This window comes from Salvelinus namaycush, chromosome 10 (assembly GCF_016432855.1).
Source record: "Salvelinus namaycush isolate Seneca chromosome 10, SaNama_1.0, whole genome shotgun sequence".
Classification (NCBI taxonomy): Eukaryota; Metazoa; Chordata; class Actinopteri; order Salmoniformes; family Salmonidae; genus Salvelinus; species Salvelinus namaycush.
This window is the reverse complement of record NC_052316.1, coordinates 45,244,120-45,264,338: the sequence shown is the minus strand read 5'-3', so window position 1 is coordinate 45,264,338 and position 20,219 is coordinate 45,244,120. Positions and strand designations below refer to the sequence as shown.

General features: G+C 42.1%; 1 protein-coding gene across 1 annotated transcript in view; it reads left to right on the top strand.

The window, feature by feature from the left end:
- The window catches only part of atf6 (activating transcription factor 6), a 115,536-nt gene that overhangs the window by 58,143 nt on the left and 37,174 nt on the right, over positions 1-20,219 (top strand). Inside the window, exons 12-14 of the mRNA XM_039002983.1 lie at positions 108-210; positions 8,999-9,063; positions 13,134-13,245. Of these exons, the coding sequence (XP_038858911.1) occupies positions 108-210; positions 8,999-9,063; positions 13,134-13,245 (280 nt within the window). The remainder of the gene's footprint in view (positions 1-107; positions 211-8,998; positions 9,064-13,133; positions 13,246-20,219) is intronic.

The following is a 20,219-nucleotide window of genomic DNA, read 5'->3' as shown; positions in this document are numbered from 1 at the left end:
AAGCAGACCGGTTATTTTTGGGGGGGACAGCCAACCAGATCTCTTCCAGTCCACGGAGTGCACATGTATGTGCAAATGTCTAAATGACTCAGTGATTTGATTGACAGGTTGAACCATGAGCTGCGAGGCTGGGTCCATCGACACGAGGTGGAGCGGACCAAGACCAGACGCATGAGCAACAGCCAACACCGAGCCAACAGGACTATCCCTGTACGCACAGTACTGATGCATCTAGTAAAGCAGCACCCTACACACACGCACTGACACACGCACACACACACACACACACACATCAACACACACACACACATGCACACCCACCAACACACACACACACACACACTGACACACACACACACACTGACACACACACACACTGACACACGCACACACACACACACTCACACATATAATAAACTAAGATTTTCAAACTGTACAATAACCGATCTGTTATGTTACGTCAGTTTAATAACCGATCTGTGATGTTACGTCAGTTTAATAACCGATCTGTTATGTTACGTCAGTTTAATAACCGATCTGTTACGTCAGTTTAATAACCGATCTGTTATGTTACGTCAGTTTAATAACCGACCTGTGATGTTACGTCAGTTTAATAACCGACCTGTTATGTTACGTCAGTTTAATAACCGATCTGTGATGTTACGTCAGTTTAATAACCGATCTGTGATGTTACGTCAGTTTAATAACCGACCTGTGATGTTACGTCAGTTTAATAACCGATCTGTGATGTTACGTCAGTTTAATAACCGATCTGTGATGTTACGTCAGTTTAATAACCGACCTGTTATGTTACGTCAGTTTAATAACCGACCTGTGATGTTACGTCAGTTTAATAACCGACCTGTGATGTTACGTCAGTTTAATAATCGACCTGTGATGTTACGTCAGTTTAATAATCGACCTGTGATGTTACGTCAGTTTAATAATCGACCTGTGATGTTACGTCACTTTAATAACCGATCTGTGATGTTACGTCAGTTTAATAACCGACCTGTGATGTTACGTCAGTTTAATAACCGACCTGTGATGTTACGTCAGTTTAATAACCGACCTGTGATGTTACGTCAGTTTAATAACCGATCTGTGATGTTACGTCAGTTTAATAACCGATCTGTTATGTTACGTCAGTTTAATAACCGATCTGTGATGTTACGTCAGTTTAATAACAGATCTGTTACGTCAGTTTAATAACCGACCTGTGATGTTACGTCAGTTTAATAACCGACCTGTGATGTTACGTCAGTTTAATAACCGATCTGTGATGTTACGTCAGTTTAATAACCGATCTGTGATGTTACGTCAGTTTAATAACCGATCTGTGATGTTACGTCAGTTTAATAACCGATCTGTGATGTTACGTCAGTTTAATAACCGATCTGTGATGTTACGTCAGTTTAATAACCGATCTGTGATGTTACGCCAGTTTAATAACCGACCTGTTATGTTACGCCAGTTTAATAACTGATCTGTTACGCCAGTTTAATAACCGATCTGTTATGTTACGTCAGTTCATGTTTTAAATTCTTAGGTCTTTTGGATTTCTTTCGACTATTTTTATCCTCTCTACCCTGCCACACTCTCTTCCTCCCCTCTCCCTCTCTCTTCATGGGAATGAACCTAATCCAGCAGTCTTGGGAAAGTAAACACAACTGTTAGAGGAAGGATTTTAGTAATCACTTTCCCCTCTGCTCTCTCTCTTCCTCTTTGTTTAGCAGAATGAACCAATCCCTCATCTAAACAGTCTTATGTCAGCTGATGACGGGTGGATGTGTTATCCCATGACAGTCCAATACTCCCACTCTCTCCAGTCCACACAGGCAATGTGTCAGAGAACCTGGAGATATATTTTCCCAGGACCCCTATAGACTTCTTGGGTTCTTGGGTGATTCCAACATGTTGAAGGATTCCAGTACAGAACAGCACCACTCTACAACGTGTTTTTAGGAGTGGGCAGGTCCACTAACTCAGAGTGTTTGTTTATTGGACAGATGTAGAGGTGGAAAGATTGAGGACAGTTTGTTTGTTTATTGGACAGGACATTTAGTAGACTATCATGATTTAGTTTCAAGAAAGGATTTGTACTTGTGTTAATGTTCTGTGAAGCTAGGAGGTTAGCTAATTGAAGTCATTTTGATAGTTTGTAATGTGAAGCTAGGAGGTTAGCGAATTGAAGTAATATTGATAGTTTGTAATGTGAAGCTAGGAGGTTAGCTAATTGAAGTAATATTGATAGTTTGTAAATGTGAAGCAGGTAAAGTGAACTGTTCAACAAGAAACCTGTGGCTTAGTTAAGTCAGAATGACTGAGTGAGTTTCTACTGAAAGGAAACAGTTGAGTTGTTCAGCAATGAGCTGAACCTTTTGTTTTCCCTGTATGTACCATACACAGCCCCCTGAAACGTGACACACCTCTGTTTTCCCTGTATTTACCATACACAGCCCCCTGAAACGTGACACACCTCTGTTTTCCCTGTATGTACCATACACAGCCCCCTGAAACGTGACACACCTCTGTTTTCCCTGTATTTGCCATACATAGCCCCCTGAAACGTGACACACCTCTGTTTTCCCTGTATTTACCATACACAGCCCCCTGAAACGTGACACACCTCTGTTTTCCCTGTATTTACCATACACAGCCCCCTGAAACGTGACACACCTCTGTTTCCCCTGTATGTACCATACACAGCCCCCTGAAATGTGACACACCTCTGTTTCCCCTGTATGTACCATACACAGCCCCCTGAAACGTGACACACCTCTGTTTTCCCTGTATTTATCATACACAGCCCCCTGAAACGTGACACACCTCTGTTTTCCCTGTATTTACCATACACAGCCCCCTGAAACGTGACACACCTCTGTTTCCCCTGTATTTATCATACACAGCCCCCTGAAACGTGACACACCTCTGTTTTCCCTGTATGTACCATACACAGCCCCCTGAAACGTGACACACCTCTGTTTTCCCTGTATGTACCATACACAGCCCATCTGAAACGTGACACACCTCTGTTTTCCCTGTATTTACCATACACAGCCCCCTGAAACGTGACACACTTCTGTTTTCCCTGTATGTAGCATACACAGCCCCCTGAAACGTGACACACCTCTGTTTTCCCTGTATTTACCATACACAGCCTCCTGAAACGTGACACACCTCTGTTTTCCCTGTATGTACCATACACAGCCCCCTGAAACGTGACACACCTCTGTTTTCCCTGTATTTACCATACACAGCCCATCTGAAACGTGACACACCTCTGTTTTCCCTGTATGTACCATACACAGCCCCCTGAAACGTGACACACCTCTGTTTTCCCTGTATGTACCATACACAGCCTCCTGAAACGTGACACACCTCTGTTTTCCCTGTATGTACCATACACAGCCCCCTGAAACGTGACACACCTCTGTTTTCCCTGTATTTGCCATACATAGCCCCCTGAAACGTGACACACCTCTGTTTCCCCTGTATGTACCATACACAGCCCCCTGAAACGTGACACACCTCTGTTTTCCCTGTATGTACCATACACAGCCCCCTGAAACGTGACACACCTCTGTTTTCACTGTATGTACCATACACAGCCCCCTGAAACGTGACACACCTCTGTTTTCCCTGTATGTACCATACACAGCCCCCTGAAACGTGACACACCTCTGTTTTCCCTGTATTTACCATACACAGCCCATCTGAAACGTGACACACCTCTGTTTTCCCTGTATGTACCATACACAGCCCCCTGAAACGTGACACACCTCTGTTTTCCCTGTATGTACCATACACAGCCTCCTGAAACGTGACACACCTCTGTTTTCCCTGTATGTACCATACACAGCCCCCTGAAACGTGACACACCTCTGTTTTCCCTGTATTTACCATACACAGCCCATCTGAAACGTGACACACCTCTGTTTTCCCTGTATGTACCATACACAGCCTCCTGAAACGTGACACACCTCTGTTTTCCCTGTATTTACCATACACAGCCCCCTGAAACGTGACACACCTCTGTTTTCCCTGTATGTAACATACACAGCCCCCTGACCCACCATGACTACTTGGAAAAGTCTTAGCCGCCCAGTTGAATAGAAACAACATTAGCATTTTTGGTTTAATTTCTACTCATTCAAATAAATGAGCATAGAGACATGTCTGTTTTTAGTTTTGAGCCATTTGTTTGGGAGGTATTCACAGCTAGCTGTTTCCCTAAGGCCTTGGTTTGAAGGTTTTAATGAGAACCATCCATTATGCCCAGCCCAGGAGGGCCCAGCTATGCTCCCACAAGAAAAAACACTTGAGTTATGCCTGGAGCGATGTCATTTGTCTGGGGGAAACTGTGTGGCTGGCATGGTCCCTGAGGTAGAGGTGGTCAGTGACTTGGGATGTGTTTACACAGGAAGCCCAATTCTGATCTTTTCCCCAATTATTGGCAAAAGATGTGATCTGATTTGTCAAAATACCAATTAGTGGCAAAAGAAAATCTGAATTGGGCTGCCTGTGTAAACACAGCATTGATGATGTGACGTCTTCCTGAAATGGATAGAGTGTCACCCAGCTCTCTGCTGGAATAAAGGAGGCCAGGGAGCTTGTTATTGACTGTGTGGGATGAAGACACATACACACCTGGACATATACTGTACCAACATACTGTACTGTACCAACATACTGTACTGTACCAACATACTGTACTGTACCAACATACTATACTGTACCAACATACTATACTGTACCAACATACTGTACCAACATACTGTACCAACATACTGTACTGTACCAACATACTGTACTGTACCAACATACTGTACTGTACCAACATACTATACTGTACCAACATACTGTACTGTACCAACATACTGTACTGTACCAACATACTGTACTGTACCAACATACTGTACTGTACCAACATACTGTACTGTACCAACATACTATACTGTACCAACATACTATACTGTACCAACATACTGTACCAACATACTGTACCAACATACTGTACTGTACCAACATACTGTACTGTACCAACATACTGTACCAACATACTGTACTGTACCAACATACTGTACCAACATACTATACTGTACCAACATACTGTACTGTACCAACATACTGTACCAACATACTATACTGTACCAACATACTATACTGTACCAACATACTATACTGTACCAACATACTGTACCAACATACTGTACTGTACCAACATACTGTACTGTACCAACATACTGTACTGTACCAACATACTATACTGTACCAACATACTATACTGTACCAACATACTATACTGTACCAACATACTGTACTGTACCAACATACTGTACTGTACCAACATACTATACTGTACCAACATACTGTACCAACATACTATACTGTACCAACATACTATACTGTACCAACATACTGTACCAACATACTGTACTGTACCAACATACTATACTGTACCAACATACTATACTGTACCAACATACTGTACCAACATACTATACTGTACCAACATACTATACTGTACCAACATACTGTACCAACATACTATACCAACATACTATACTGTACCAACATACTGTACCAACATACTGTACCAACATACTATACTGTACCAACATACTGTACTGTACCAACATACTGTACTGTACCAACATACTGTACCAACATACTGTACTGTACCAACATACTGTACTGTACCAACATACTGTACCAACATACTGTACTGTACCAACATACTGTACTGTACCAACATACTATACTGTACCAACATACTATACTGTACCAACATACTGTACCAACATACTGTACTGTACCAACATACTATACTGTACCAACATACTATACCAACATACTGTACTGTACCAACATACTATACTGTACCAACATACTATACTGTACCAACATACTATACCAACATACTGTACTGTACCAACATACTGTACTGTACCAACATACTGTACTGTACCAACATACTGTACTGTACCAACATACTGTACTGTACCAACATACTATACTGTACCAACATACTGTACCAACATACTGTACTGTACCAACATACTATACTGTACCAACATACTATACTGTACCAACATACTGTACTGTACCACATACTATACTGTACCAACATACTGTACCAACATACTATACTGTACCAACATACTGTACCAACATACTGTACTGTACCAACATACTATACTGTACCAACATACTGTACCAACATACTGTACTGTACCAACATACTATACTGTACCAACATACTATACTGTACCAACATACTGTACTGTACCAATATACTGTACCAACATACTATACTGTACCAACATACTGTACCAACATACTGTACCAACATACTGTACTGTACCAACATACTATACTGTACCAACATACTATACTGTACCAACATACTATACTGTACCAACATACTGTACTGTACCAACATACTGTACTGTACCACATACTATGCTGTACCAACATACTGTACCAACATACTATAACATCCAGCTGTATCAACATACTATAACATCCAGCTGTATCAACATACTATAACATCCAGCTGTATCAACATACTATAACATCCAGCTGTATCAACATACTATACTGTACCAACATACTATACTATACCAACATACTATACTGTACCACATACTATACTGTACCAACATACTGTACCAACATACTATACTGTACCAACATACTGTACTGTACCAACATACTATACTGTACCAACATACTATACTGTACCACATACTATACTGTACCACATACTATACTGTACCAACATACTGTACCAACATACTGTACTGTACCAACATACTGTACTGTACCAACATACTATACTGTACCAACATACTGTACTGTACCAACATACTGTACCAACATACTGTACTGTACCAACATACTATACTGTACCAACATACTGTACTGTACCAACATACTGTACTGTACCAACATACTGTACTGTACCAACATACTATACTGTACCAACATACTGTACTGTACCAACATACTGTACCAACATACTATACTGTACCAACATACTGTACCAACATACTGTACTGTACCAACATACTGTACTGTACCAACATACTGTACTGTACCAACATACTGTACTGTACCAACATACTGTACCAACATACTGTACTGTACCAACATACTGTACCAACATACTGTACTGTACCAACATACTGTACTGTACCAACATACTGTACTGTACCAACATACTGTACTGTACCAACATACTATACTGTACCAACATACTGTACTGTACCAACATACTGTACTGTACCAACATACTGTACCAACATACTATACTATACCAACATACTGTACTGTACCAACATACTGTACTGTACCAACATACTGTACCAACATACTGTACTGTACCAACATACTGTACCAACATACTGTACTGTACCAACATACTATACTGTACCAACATACTGTACTGTACCAACATACTATACTGTACCAACATACTGTACCAACATACTGTACTGTACCAACATACTGTACCAACATACTGTACTGTACCAACATACTATACTGTACCAACATACTGTACTGTACCAACATACTATACTGTACCAACATACTGTACCAACATACTATACTGTACCAACATACTGTACCAACATACTATACTGTACCAACATACTGTACTGTACCAACATACATACACACCTGGACATGTACTGTACCAACATACTATACTGTACCAACATACTGTACCAACATACTGTACTGTACCAACATACTGTACTGTACCAACATACTGTACTGTACCAACATACTGTACCAACATACTGTACTGTACCAACATACTGTACTGTACCAACATACTGTACCAACATACTGTACCAACATACTATACTGTACCAACATACTATACTGTACCAACATACTATACTGTACCAACATACGGTACTGTACCAACATACTGTACCAACATACTGTACCAACATACTGTACTGTACCAACATACTGTACCAACATACTGTACTGTACCAACATACTGTACTGTACCAACATACTGTACCAACATACTGTACTGTACCAACATACTATACTGTACCAACATACTATACTGTACCAACATACGGTACTGTACCAACATACTGTACCAACATACTGTACCAACATACTGTACTGTACCAACATACTGTACTCTACCAACATACTGTACTCTACCAACATACTGTACCAACATACTGTACCAACATACTGTACTGTACCAACATACTGTACTGTACCAACATACTGTACCAACATACTGTACTGTACCAACATACTGTACTGTACCAACATACTATACTGTACCAACATACTGTACTGTACCAACATACTGTACTGTACCAACATACTGTACTGTACCAACATACTGTACCAACATACTGTACCAACATACTGTACTGTACCAACATACTGTACTGTACCAACATACTGTACCAACATACTGTACTGTACCAACATACTATACTGTACCAACATACTGTACTGTACCAACATACTGTACTGTACCAACATACTGTACTGTACCAACATACTATACTGTACCAACATACTGTACTGTACCAACATACACAGCCAACAAATTTATCTCCAGTAGTTTTCACTTCACTTCATTAAAATGTTCTAACCACTAACTGACTCTCTGTCTCTCTCTGTCTCTCTCCTCTCGCTCTCCTCTGTCTCTGTCTCCTTCTCTCTCCTCTGTCTCTTTCTCTCTGTCTCCTGTCTCTTTTTCTCTCTCCTCTGTCTCACTCTCTCTCTCCTCTCTCTGTCTCCCTCTCTGTCTCCTGTCTCTTTCTCTCTCCTTTCTCTCTCCTCTGTCTTTGTCTCTCTCCTCTCTCTCTCCTCTGTCTTTGTCTCTCTCCTCTCTCTCTCCTGTCTCCTCTGTCTCCTGTCTCTCCTCTGTCTCCTGTCTCTCCTCTCTCTCCTCTCTCTCCTCTCTCTCTCCTCTCTCTCTCCTCTCTCTCTGTCTCTCTCCATACAGAAAGAGGATAAGAAGGATGAGGTGTCCCAGGTCCTAACAGTCCAGTACACTGACTCCACAGAGAAGTGAGTGGAGGAGTGTATATATACACCATATCTGATTTCTAGATGTATGTATGTTTACCATTTTCCAGTGTTTACTGTGTCAGTCTGCCAGGGAGTGTCTATCAGATCTCTTTACTGTGTCAGTCTGCCAGGGAGTATCTATCAGATGTCTTTACTGCGTCAGTCTGCCAGGGAGTATCTATCAGATGTCTATACTGCGTCAGTCTGCCAGGGAGTATCTATCAGATGTCTATACTGCGTCAGTCTGCCAGGGAGTATCTATCAGATGTCTTTACATCGTCAGTCTGCCAGGGAGTATCTATCAGATGTCTTTACTGCGTCAGTCTGCCAGGGAGTATCTATCAGATGTCTTTACTGTGTCAGTCTGCCAGGGAGTATCTATCAGATGTCTTTACTGTGTCAGTCTGCCAGGGAGTATCTATCAGATGTCTTTACTGTGTCAGTCTGCCAGGGAGTATCTATCAGATGTCTTTACTGCGTCAGTCTGCCAGGGAGTATCTATCAGATGTCTTTACTGTGTCAGTCTGCCAGGGAGTATCTATCAGATGTCTTTACTGTGTCAGTCTGCCAGGGAGTATCTATCAGATGTCTATACTGCGTCAGTCTGCCAGGGAGTATCTATCAGATGTCTATACTGCGTCAGTCTGCCAGGGAGTATCTATCAGATGTCTTTACTGTGTCAGTCTGCCAGGGAGTATCTATCAGATGTCTTTACTGCGTCAGTCTGCCAGGGAGTATCTATCAGATGTCTTTACTGCGTCAGTCTGCCAGGGAGTATCTATCAGATGTCTTTACTGTGTCAGTCTGCCAGGGAGTATCTATCAGATGTCTTTACTGTGTCAGTCTGCCAGGGAGTATCTATCAGATGTCTTTACTGTGTCAGTCTGCCAGGGAGTATCTATCAGATGTCTATACTGTGTCAGTCTGCCAGGGAGTATCTATCAGATGTCTTTACTGTGTCAGTCTGCCTGGGAGTATCTATCAGATGTCTTTACTGTGTCAGTCTGCCTGGGAGTATCTATCAGATGTCTTTACTGTGTCAGTCTGCCAGGGAGTATCTATCAGATGTCTTTACTGTGTCAGTCTGCATCTATCAGATGTCTTTACTGTGTCAGTCTGCCAGGGAGTATCTATCAGATGTCTTTACTGTGTCAGTCTGCCAGGGAGTATCTATCAGATGTCTTTACTGTGTCAGTCTGCCAGGGAGTATCTATCAGATGTCTATACTGTGTCAGTCTGCCAGGGAGTATCTATCAGATGTCTTTACTGCGTCAGTCTGCCAGGGAGTATCTATCAGATGTCTTTACTGCGTCAGTCTGCCAGGGAGTATCTATCAGATGTCTTTACTGCGTCAGTCTGCCAGGGAGTATCTATCAGATGTCTTTACTGTGTCAGTCTGCCAGGGAGTATCTATCAGATGTCTTTACTGTGTCAGTCTGCCAGGGAGTATCTATCAGATGTCTTTACTGTGTCAGTCTGCCAGGGAGTATCTATCAGATGTCTTTACTGCTGGCTTTTTGACTTACACTCTTAGATCTGCCTTATGGACGTTTGAGTTTTTGGCCTCAAAGCTTTTCCCATTTTATGAAACAGCTTTCAACTTTTCAGGACACCATACAACATTAAAAACAGACATATTCACTTGCAGTACAAGTTCCGTTTTTAGTATGAAATGGAAAAATTATAATATTCTAAATATGACATTTTGTATTTGTGCCCCAAGAGGACTAATGTTTCTGTTTGCAATCATATGTTATTTTGGTCCTACATTTTCCTCATGCTTTTGACTTTCCCACATTTGAAAATCAAGTTGATGGCCAACCAGACACTCTGGGGCATAGTAGCAGGCCTTGCCAAACCTTTAACCTTGACCCTGACTGTCTGTCATTAAAGTGGGATACAGACTGCAGAGAAGGACCACGTTTACATGCTCACAGTTTTCCCAGATAGTAGCTCATATCACGCTTAAGGTCTTATGCGGGATAAGCTGTTGACATGCACCTTTTGATATCCCGCTCACAAGTATCCCTGTTGCCATGAATAAACAGAATATTCTTCATTTAAGTTCATAAGGGTAAAATGGAATAGTAACTGAAATCTGGACACTGACTGTAGGCCCATAACCTCTCACATGTAATATCATATTAACTCATGCAGAATTATGCATTTCTTGCAGTAAAATTCTACAACAAAATCTACATTTTGTCTCGGGAACAGGAGTGGGGAAATACGATTTCTTTCAGCATCTCTTGAAAAAACACAAGTGTGCTGTGCATATAACTGTTATATTTGACACTATTATGCAGCAGACAGCATTTCAACCACAACGTATGCACCCAAGACAAACTGAAGTCTTATCAGAAACATGTTTCATAGTTTTCTCAGCTTTTCATTTCCTTAAAACTGGTCAAGTTGATGACATTTGTACATTTTTGCTATGGGAACAATCTTTCCACTGTTTTGAAATGTATTGTATTTTCTCCCCGGTCCCTAAACGAAACAGACAACTTTGCCGGTGTAAACTAGATTACTAATGCATTCATTCTATCTATGTAAGACTGTTCCTAGGTCGTCATTGAAAATAAGAATTTGTTTTTAACTGATTTGCCTAGTTAAATAAAGGTCCAATTAAATTCAGCTGAGCCCTAGTTCATTTAGTCTTCTGGGGCAACAATTTATGACAGAAATGTAGCTGCGTGTATCAAACTATAGTTGACAAACAAATGGCCTATGTCGGAAATTATAGTAATATGGCCTACCAAATGTCTGAAATTATAGTAATATGGCCTACCAAATGTCTGAAATTATAGTAATATGGCCTACCAAATGTCTGAAATTATAGTAATATGGCCTACCAAATGTCTGAAATTATAGTAATATGGCCTACCAAATGTCTGAAATTATAAGCAGAAACATATTAGCAGAAACATATCTAAATGAGGGTGAAAGTAGCCTAAGCCAGTAGACTATACGGTCCAGTATGGAGTAGCAGCAAAACTATTTATGATGGAATTAGTATGGTGGATCAAACTGAGCGGGTAACCTACTTTTTTAAATTATTTGTTTGACAATCAGATGAAAACATTGTCACACAACACCCATGATATGTGAAACTGACCCTGTGCAGACCGCAAAAACACTAAACGGGATAAGATGTTTACATGCCAGAGTATCCCGTCTAAGAACAGCAAATATCAGGCATCTTATCCAGGTTTCTCATGACCGGGAGACATTGTTTTTTTGGGGTTATTGTAAATGGGATATGACGTTAAGTATCCCGAATAATAACAGGATATTAGTGTGTAAACGTGATCAATGACTAGGGCTGGTGTGACTAGGGCTGGTGTGACTAGGGCTGGTGTGTCTAGGGCTGGTGTGTCTAGGGCTGGTGTGTCTAGGGCTGGTGTGTCTAGGGCTGGTGTGACTAGGGCTGGTGTGTCTAGGGCTTGTGAGGTCCTAAGACTGAGGCTGGTGTGTCTAGGGCTGGTGTGACTAGGGCTGGTGTGACTAGGGCTGGTGTGTCTAGGGCTTGTGAGGTCCTAAGACTGAGGCTGGTGTGTCTAGGGCTGGTGTGACTAGGGCTGGTGTGTCTAGGGCTTGTGAGGTCCTAAGACTGAGGCTGGTGTGTCTAGGGCTGGTGTGACTAGGGCTGGTGTGACTAGGGCTGGTGTGTCTAGGGCTTGTGAGGTCCTAAGACTGAGGCTGGTGTGTCTAGGGCTGGTGTGACTAGGGCTGGTGTGACTAGGGCTGGTGTGTCTAGGGCTGGTGTGACTAGGGCTGGTGTGTCTAGGGCTGGTGAGGTCCTAAGACTGAGGCTGGTGTGTAGTGGTGCGTTCTCCTGATGTTTTGGCTGTAGATTTGATCAACTCTGTCAAAATGTATTACATCTGTTGTGCATTCTTGCAGTACAAGATGAATATGTTTGATTCCTGTGAAAACAAAAGCTCAACTGCATATTCATGCAAATGTCCCTGAGGAAAGGAGTTTAGAATCCGTTCTGGTGATTGTTGTATACAGCGGAGCCTGTAACTGAAGTAAATATTGTATTTGTCTCTCTCTCTCCCACACAGGAGCCCAGGTAATGAGCTGCAGGTGTACTACGCTCCTCACCGCACCTACAACGACTTCTTTGACGAGATTCATCGCCGTGGAGACACCTTCTACGTGGTGTCTTTCCGCAGGGTGAGTTTGGAATGACTTTAGAACGTTCGTTCATTTGATTTAAGTTATTTATACATATTATACCACTTCAAAGGTAACCTGAACATAATCTATACCTGCTGGCTAGTTCACATAAAATAATGTTTGATAGTTGATTTATATTACTGAGTAGATGTCACCTAAGGGGGGGATTTAGTAGCAGGCTTCCAGAGACATTATTTCCATGTCCCTAGGGCTGGTTAGAGAAACACTGCAAAAGCTGATGGGATACATATGGATCGACTTATGGATTATTAATAACATGTAAAAGGAAAAACACTGCAAATGTTTGCTCCGCTCTTCTTGGCCACCCTGTGTGCTCCTCACTCTTCTAAAGGAGAGACCTGATGTTTTCTCTCGAAGAGAGAGGGAACAGTGAGATGCCTCAAATGTGACTCAAATGTACATGTCTGTGATGTATTGTCTAGGTAGAACATCACAGATGCAGGGTGAAAGCCTGTACATGTCTGTGATGTATTGTCTAGGTAGAACATCACAGATGCAGGGTGAAAGCCTGTACATGTCTGTGATGTATTGTCTAGGTAGAACATCACAGATGCAGGGTGAAAGCCTGTACATGTCTGTGATGTATTGTCTAGGTAGAACATCACAGATGCAGGGTGAAAGCCTGTACATGTCTGTGATGTATTGTCTAGGTAGAACATCACAGATGCAGGGTGAAAGCCTGTACATGTCTGTGATGTATTGTCTAGGTAGAACATCACAGATGCAGGGTGAAAGCCTGTACATGTCTGTGATGTATTGTCTAGGTAGAACATCACAGATGCAGGGTGAAAGCCTGTACATGTCTGTGATGTATTGTCTAGGTAGAACATCACAGATGCAGGGTGAAAGCCTGTACATGTCTGTGATGTATTGTCTAGGTAGAACATCACAGATGCAGGGTGAAAGCCTGTACATGTCTGTGATGTATTGTCTAGGTAGAACATCACAGATGCAGGGTGAAAGCCTGTACATGTCTGTGATGTATTGTCTAGGTAGAACATCACAGATGCAGGGTGAAAGCCTGTACATGTCTGTGATGTATTGTCTAGGTAGAACATCACAGATGCAGGGTGAAAGCCTGTACATGTCTGTGATGTATTGTCTAGGTAGAACATCACAGATGCAGGGTGAAAGCCTGTACATGTCTGTGATGTATTGTCTAGGTAGAACATCACAGATGCAGGGTGAAAGCCTGTACATGTCTGTGATGTATTGTCTAGGTAGAACATCACAGATGCAGGGTGAAAGCCTGTACATGTCTGTGATGTATTGTCTAGGTAGAACATCACAGATGCAGGGTGAAAGCCTGTACATGTCTGTGATGTATTGTCTAGGTAGAACATCACAGATGCAGGGTGAAAGCCTGTAAAGTCATCAGACACTTGAGAGAGGCTATTAGGCCTAATCTACATCCAGGGGCCAGGTCCAAGACGTTAGCATCAGTCAGCTCACACCTCTGTCTGTGTTAAGGTCTGGATTTGGGTGGGAAGGGAAGGAAGGGTGTAGTTCCTCTTTCCAGCCTATCCCCAGGCCATTCATAATCATCAGTTAAACCGTGTCTAGAGGTTACTCTCTGCTTTTGTGATGAAACAACGGTGTGGTTGAATTTATTCTGCCGCTGTGTCTTCTTGTTGCCTCGTCCCAAGGCCTATATATCACGGTGGCAAGGCATATGAAGACAGTTTGGCTGTCAACGTTGGTTATACAATTATTGCATCTGAGCTCCTAGAGTGTATGACTCTCCTTTTTCAAGTCCTATGAACTCTCAGGTTATACAGCGAACAACGTACTTATCAAAGAACAGGTTGTAATATGGAGATTTCTTCTGGAGAAAGCTTCCCCGGTGATTTTACCCGACCTCCACTACTGAATTGAACTTTGTTTTACCTGAGAGAGTCTAACCACCAATCAGTGACCTCTATGATGACACACCAAATGATGACCACCAATCAGAGACCTCTGATGACACACCAAATGTGTTTGATGGATCATTTTTGTCTTCTTCTAATGCCTCTTAAGAGGAGAGTAATAGAAGAGTAACCGAAAGTAATCCGATTACGTTACTGAGTTTGGGTAATCTGAAAGTTACGTTACTGATATCAATTTTGGACAGGTTAACTAGTAACTGTAACGGATTCCATTTAGAAAGTAACCTACCCAACCCTGGCGAGCAGACACAGCTCTACGTAATCTAGCCTGGATTGACCTCTCCCGTACACACTTCTTGTGCTCTAGCTCTGACTAAACAAAAGGAAACCAAGTCTGTTAAATGTTGCACAAGTTTCCATGAATTATAATTACTTCCATAAAGCCCTGGATCCTCATGTTCTCGGTTCCATCCCTTTGTAGACTATACTGCTGCACTTCCAGACACTCTAAACTGGGCCAAGGACTGAAAAAAAGGACACTTAATGACATTGTTTATTGGAAAAATAGCTAACATTAGGTAATGACTAATTGCAGTCAAAAACAGGCTTGTAAATTTGAAACTCTTCCTGCCGTCCGTTCAAACAAAGACGTGTTCATGGTCCTGGGGCCAAGGCTGAGTCGGAACAGACCGGAGGATTAAAACTGACCTGCTTCTCACCACCTCTAGGCTCTCTCTCTCTTTCTTTCTCTCTTTCTCTTTCTTTTTCTCTCGCACTCTCTAATTCAAGCTGCTTTATTGCCGTGAGCAACAATGTATACAATATACATACATCACGCTCTCCGCAGCCGATATGAGTAAGACCTTTAAACAGGTCAACATTCACAAGGCCGCAGGGCCAGACGGATTACCAGAACGTGTACAGCGAGCATGTGCTGACCCAACTGGCAAGTGTCTTCAGTGACATTTTCAACCTCTCCCTGTCCGAGTCTGTAATACCAACATGTTTCAAGCAGGCCACCATAGTCCATGTGCCCAAGAACACTAAGGTAACCTGCCTAAATGACTACCGATCCGTAACGCTCACATCTGTATCCATGAAGTGCTTTGAAAGGCTGGTCATGGCTCACATCAACACCATTATCCCAGAAACCCTAGACCCACTCCAATTTGCATACCGCCCCAACAGATCCATAGATGATGCAATCTCTGTTGCTCTCCACACTGCCCTTTCACACCTGGACAGAAGGAACACCTATATCAGAATGCTGTAAATTGACTACAGCTCAGCGTTCAACACCATAGTGCCCTCAAAGCTCATCACTAAGCTAAGGACCCTGGGACTGAACACCTCTCTCTGCAACTGGATCCTGGACTTCCTGACGGGTCACCCCCGGGTGGTGAGGGTAGGTAATAACACATCCGCCACGCTGATCCTCAACACAGGGGCCCCTCAGGGGTGCGTGCTTAGTCCCCTCCTGTACTCCCTGTTCACTCATGACTGCACGGCCAGGCACGACTCCAACACCATCATTAAATTTGCCGATCACACAACAGTGGTAGGCCTGATCACTGACAATGATGAGACAGCCTATAGGGAGGAGGTCAGAGACCTGGCCGTGTGGTGCCAGGTCAACAACCTTTCCCCTCAACGTGATTAAAGCAAAGGAGATGATTGTGGACTACAGGAAAAAGAGGACCGAGCACACCCCCATTCTCATCAAAGGGGCTGCCGAGGAGCAGGTTGAGAGCTTCAAGTTCCTTGGCACACCAAGACAGTCGTGAAGAGGGCATGACTAAACTTATTCCCCCCCCCAGGAAACTGAAAAGATTTGGCATGGGTCCTCCGATCCTCAAAAGGTTCTACAGCTGCACCATCGAGAGCATCCTGACTGGTTGCATCACTGCCTGGTATGGCACCTGCTCGGCCTCCGACCGCAAGGCACTACAGAGGGTAGTGCGAACGGCCCAGTACATCACTGGGGCCAAGCTTCCTGCCATCCAGGACCTCTATACCAGGCGGTGTCAGAGGAAGGCCCTAAAAATTGTCAAAGCCACCCTAGCCATAGACTGTTCTCTCTGCTACCGCATTTAATTACTTGTTACTTTTATCTGTTATTCTTATCCTTTTTTATTTATTTACTGCATTGTGGGTTAGGGGCTCGTAAGTAAGCACTGTAAGGTCTACACCTGTTGTAGTCGGCACACGTGACTAATAACATTTGATTTGACGTTGTAATAAACAACGTGCATGCACATTTGTGGCCTGCTGGAGGTCATTTTGCAGGGCTCTGGCAGTGCTCCTCCTGCTCAAAGGCGGAGGTAGCGGTCCTGCTGCTGGGTTGTTGCCCTCCTACGGCCTCCTCCACGTCTCCTGATGTACTGGCCTGTCTCCTGGTAGCGCCTCCATGCTCTTGACACTACGCTGACAAACACAGCAAACCTTCTTGCCACAGCTCGCATTGATGTGCCATCCTGGATGAGCTGCACTACCTGAGCCACTTGTGTGGGTTGTAGACTCCGTCTCATGCTACCACTAGAGTGAGAGCACCGCCAGCATTCAAAAGTGACCAAAACATCAGCCAGGAAGCATAGGAACTGAGAAGTGGTCTGTGGTCACCACCTGCAGAATCACTCCTTTATTGGGGGTGTCTTGCTAATTGCCTATAATTTCCACCTTTTGTCTATTCCATTTGCACAACAGCATGTGAAATTTATTGTCAATCAGTGTTGCTTCCTAAGTGGACAGTTTGATTTCACAGAAGTGTGATTGACTTGGAGTTACATTGTGTTGTTTAAGTGTTCCCTTTATTTTTTTGAGCAGTGTACTATTATTACTACTAAAATTAATGCTACCACCACTATTATTAACACTAATACTACTACTACCATTACCACTAGTATCATTTCTACCTCCATCTCTACTACTACCATTACCACTGGTATCATTTCTACCTCTGATATCTCTACTACCATTACCACTAGTATCATTTCTACCTCTAATATCTCTACTACCATTACCACTGGTATCATTTCTACCTCTATCTCTACTACTACCATTACCACTAGTATCGATTCTACCTCTGATATCTCTACTACTACCATTAGTAGCATTTCTACCTCTAATACCTCTACTACCATTACCACGAGTATCATTTCTACCTCTATCTCTACTACCACCATTGCCACTAGTATAATTTCTACCTCTAATACCTCTACTACCATTACCACGAGTATCATTTCTACCTCTATCTCTACTACCACCATTGCCACTAGTATAATTTCTACCTCTAATACCTCTACTACCATTACCACGAGTATCATTTCTACCTCTGATATCCCTACTACTACCATTACCACTAGTATCATTTCTACCTCTGATATCTCTACTACTACCATTACCACTAGTAGCATTTCTACCTCTAATATCTCTACCACCACCACCATCAGCATTACTACTACCACTACCACCACCATCATCATTACTACTACCGTTACCACTAGTATCATTTCTAACTCTAATATCTCTCTACCATTACCACTAGTATCATTTCTACCTCTAATATATATCTACCATTACCACTAGTATCATTTCTACCTCTAATATATATCTACCATTACCACTAGTATCATTTCTACCTCTAATATCTCTACTACCACCATCATCATTACTACTACCACCACCATCATCATTACTACTACTACTACTACCGTTACCACTAGTATCATTTCTACCTCTATCTCTACTACTACCATTACCACTTGTATCATTTCTACCTCTATCTCTACTACTACCATTACCACTAGTATCATTTCTACCTCTAATATCTCTACTACTACCATCATCATTACTACTACCACCGCCATCATCATTACAACTACCACTACCACCACCATCATCATTACTACTACAGTGACCACTAGTATCATTTCTACCTCTAATATATATATTACTACTATATTACTACTACTATCATTATTACTACTACTACTACTACTACTACCACTACCACCACCATCATCATTACTACTACAGTGACCACTAGTATCATTTCTACCTCTAATATATATATATTACTACTATATTACTAATACCATCATCATTACTACTACTACTACTACTACTACTACTACTACTACTACTACTACTACCATCATCATTACTACTACTACTGCTACTACCACCACTACTACTACTACCATCATCATTACTACTACTACTGCTACTACCACCACTACCACCACCATTGTCATTACTACCACTACTACTACCACCACCATTGCCATTACTACCACTACTACTACCACCACCATTGTCATTACTACCACTACTACTACCACCACCATTGTCATTACTACTACTACTACCACCACCATTGTCATTACTACTACTACTACCACCACCATCATCATTACTACTACTACTACTACTACCACCACCATCATCATTACTACTACTACTACCACTACCATCATCATTACAACTACCACTACTACCACCACTACCACCACCATCATCATTACTACTACCACCACCATCATCATTACTACTACTACTACCACCACCACCACCATCATCATTACTACTACCACTGCTACCACCCCATCATCATTACTACTACTACCACCACTACCATCATCATTACAACTACCACTACTACCACCACCATCATCATTACTACTACTACTACCACCATCATCATTACTACTACTACTACCATCACTACCATCATTACTACTACTACTACCACCACCACCATCATCATTACTACTACTACTACTACCACCACCACCATCATCATTACTACTACTACTACCACCATCATCATTACTACTACTACTACCACCACCATCATCATCATTACTACTACTACTACCACCATCATCATTACTACTACTACTACCATCACTACCATCATTACTACTACTACTACCATCACTACCATCATTACTACTACTACTACTACTACCACCACCATCATCATTACTACTACTACTACCACCACCATCATCATCATTACTACTACTACTACCACCCACATCATCATTACTACTACCTACTACTACTACTACTATTTTGAAT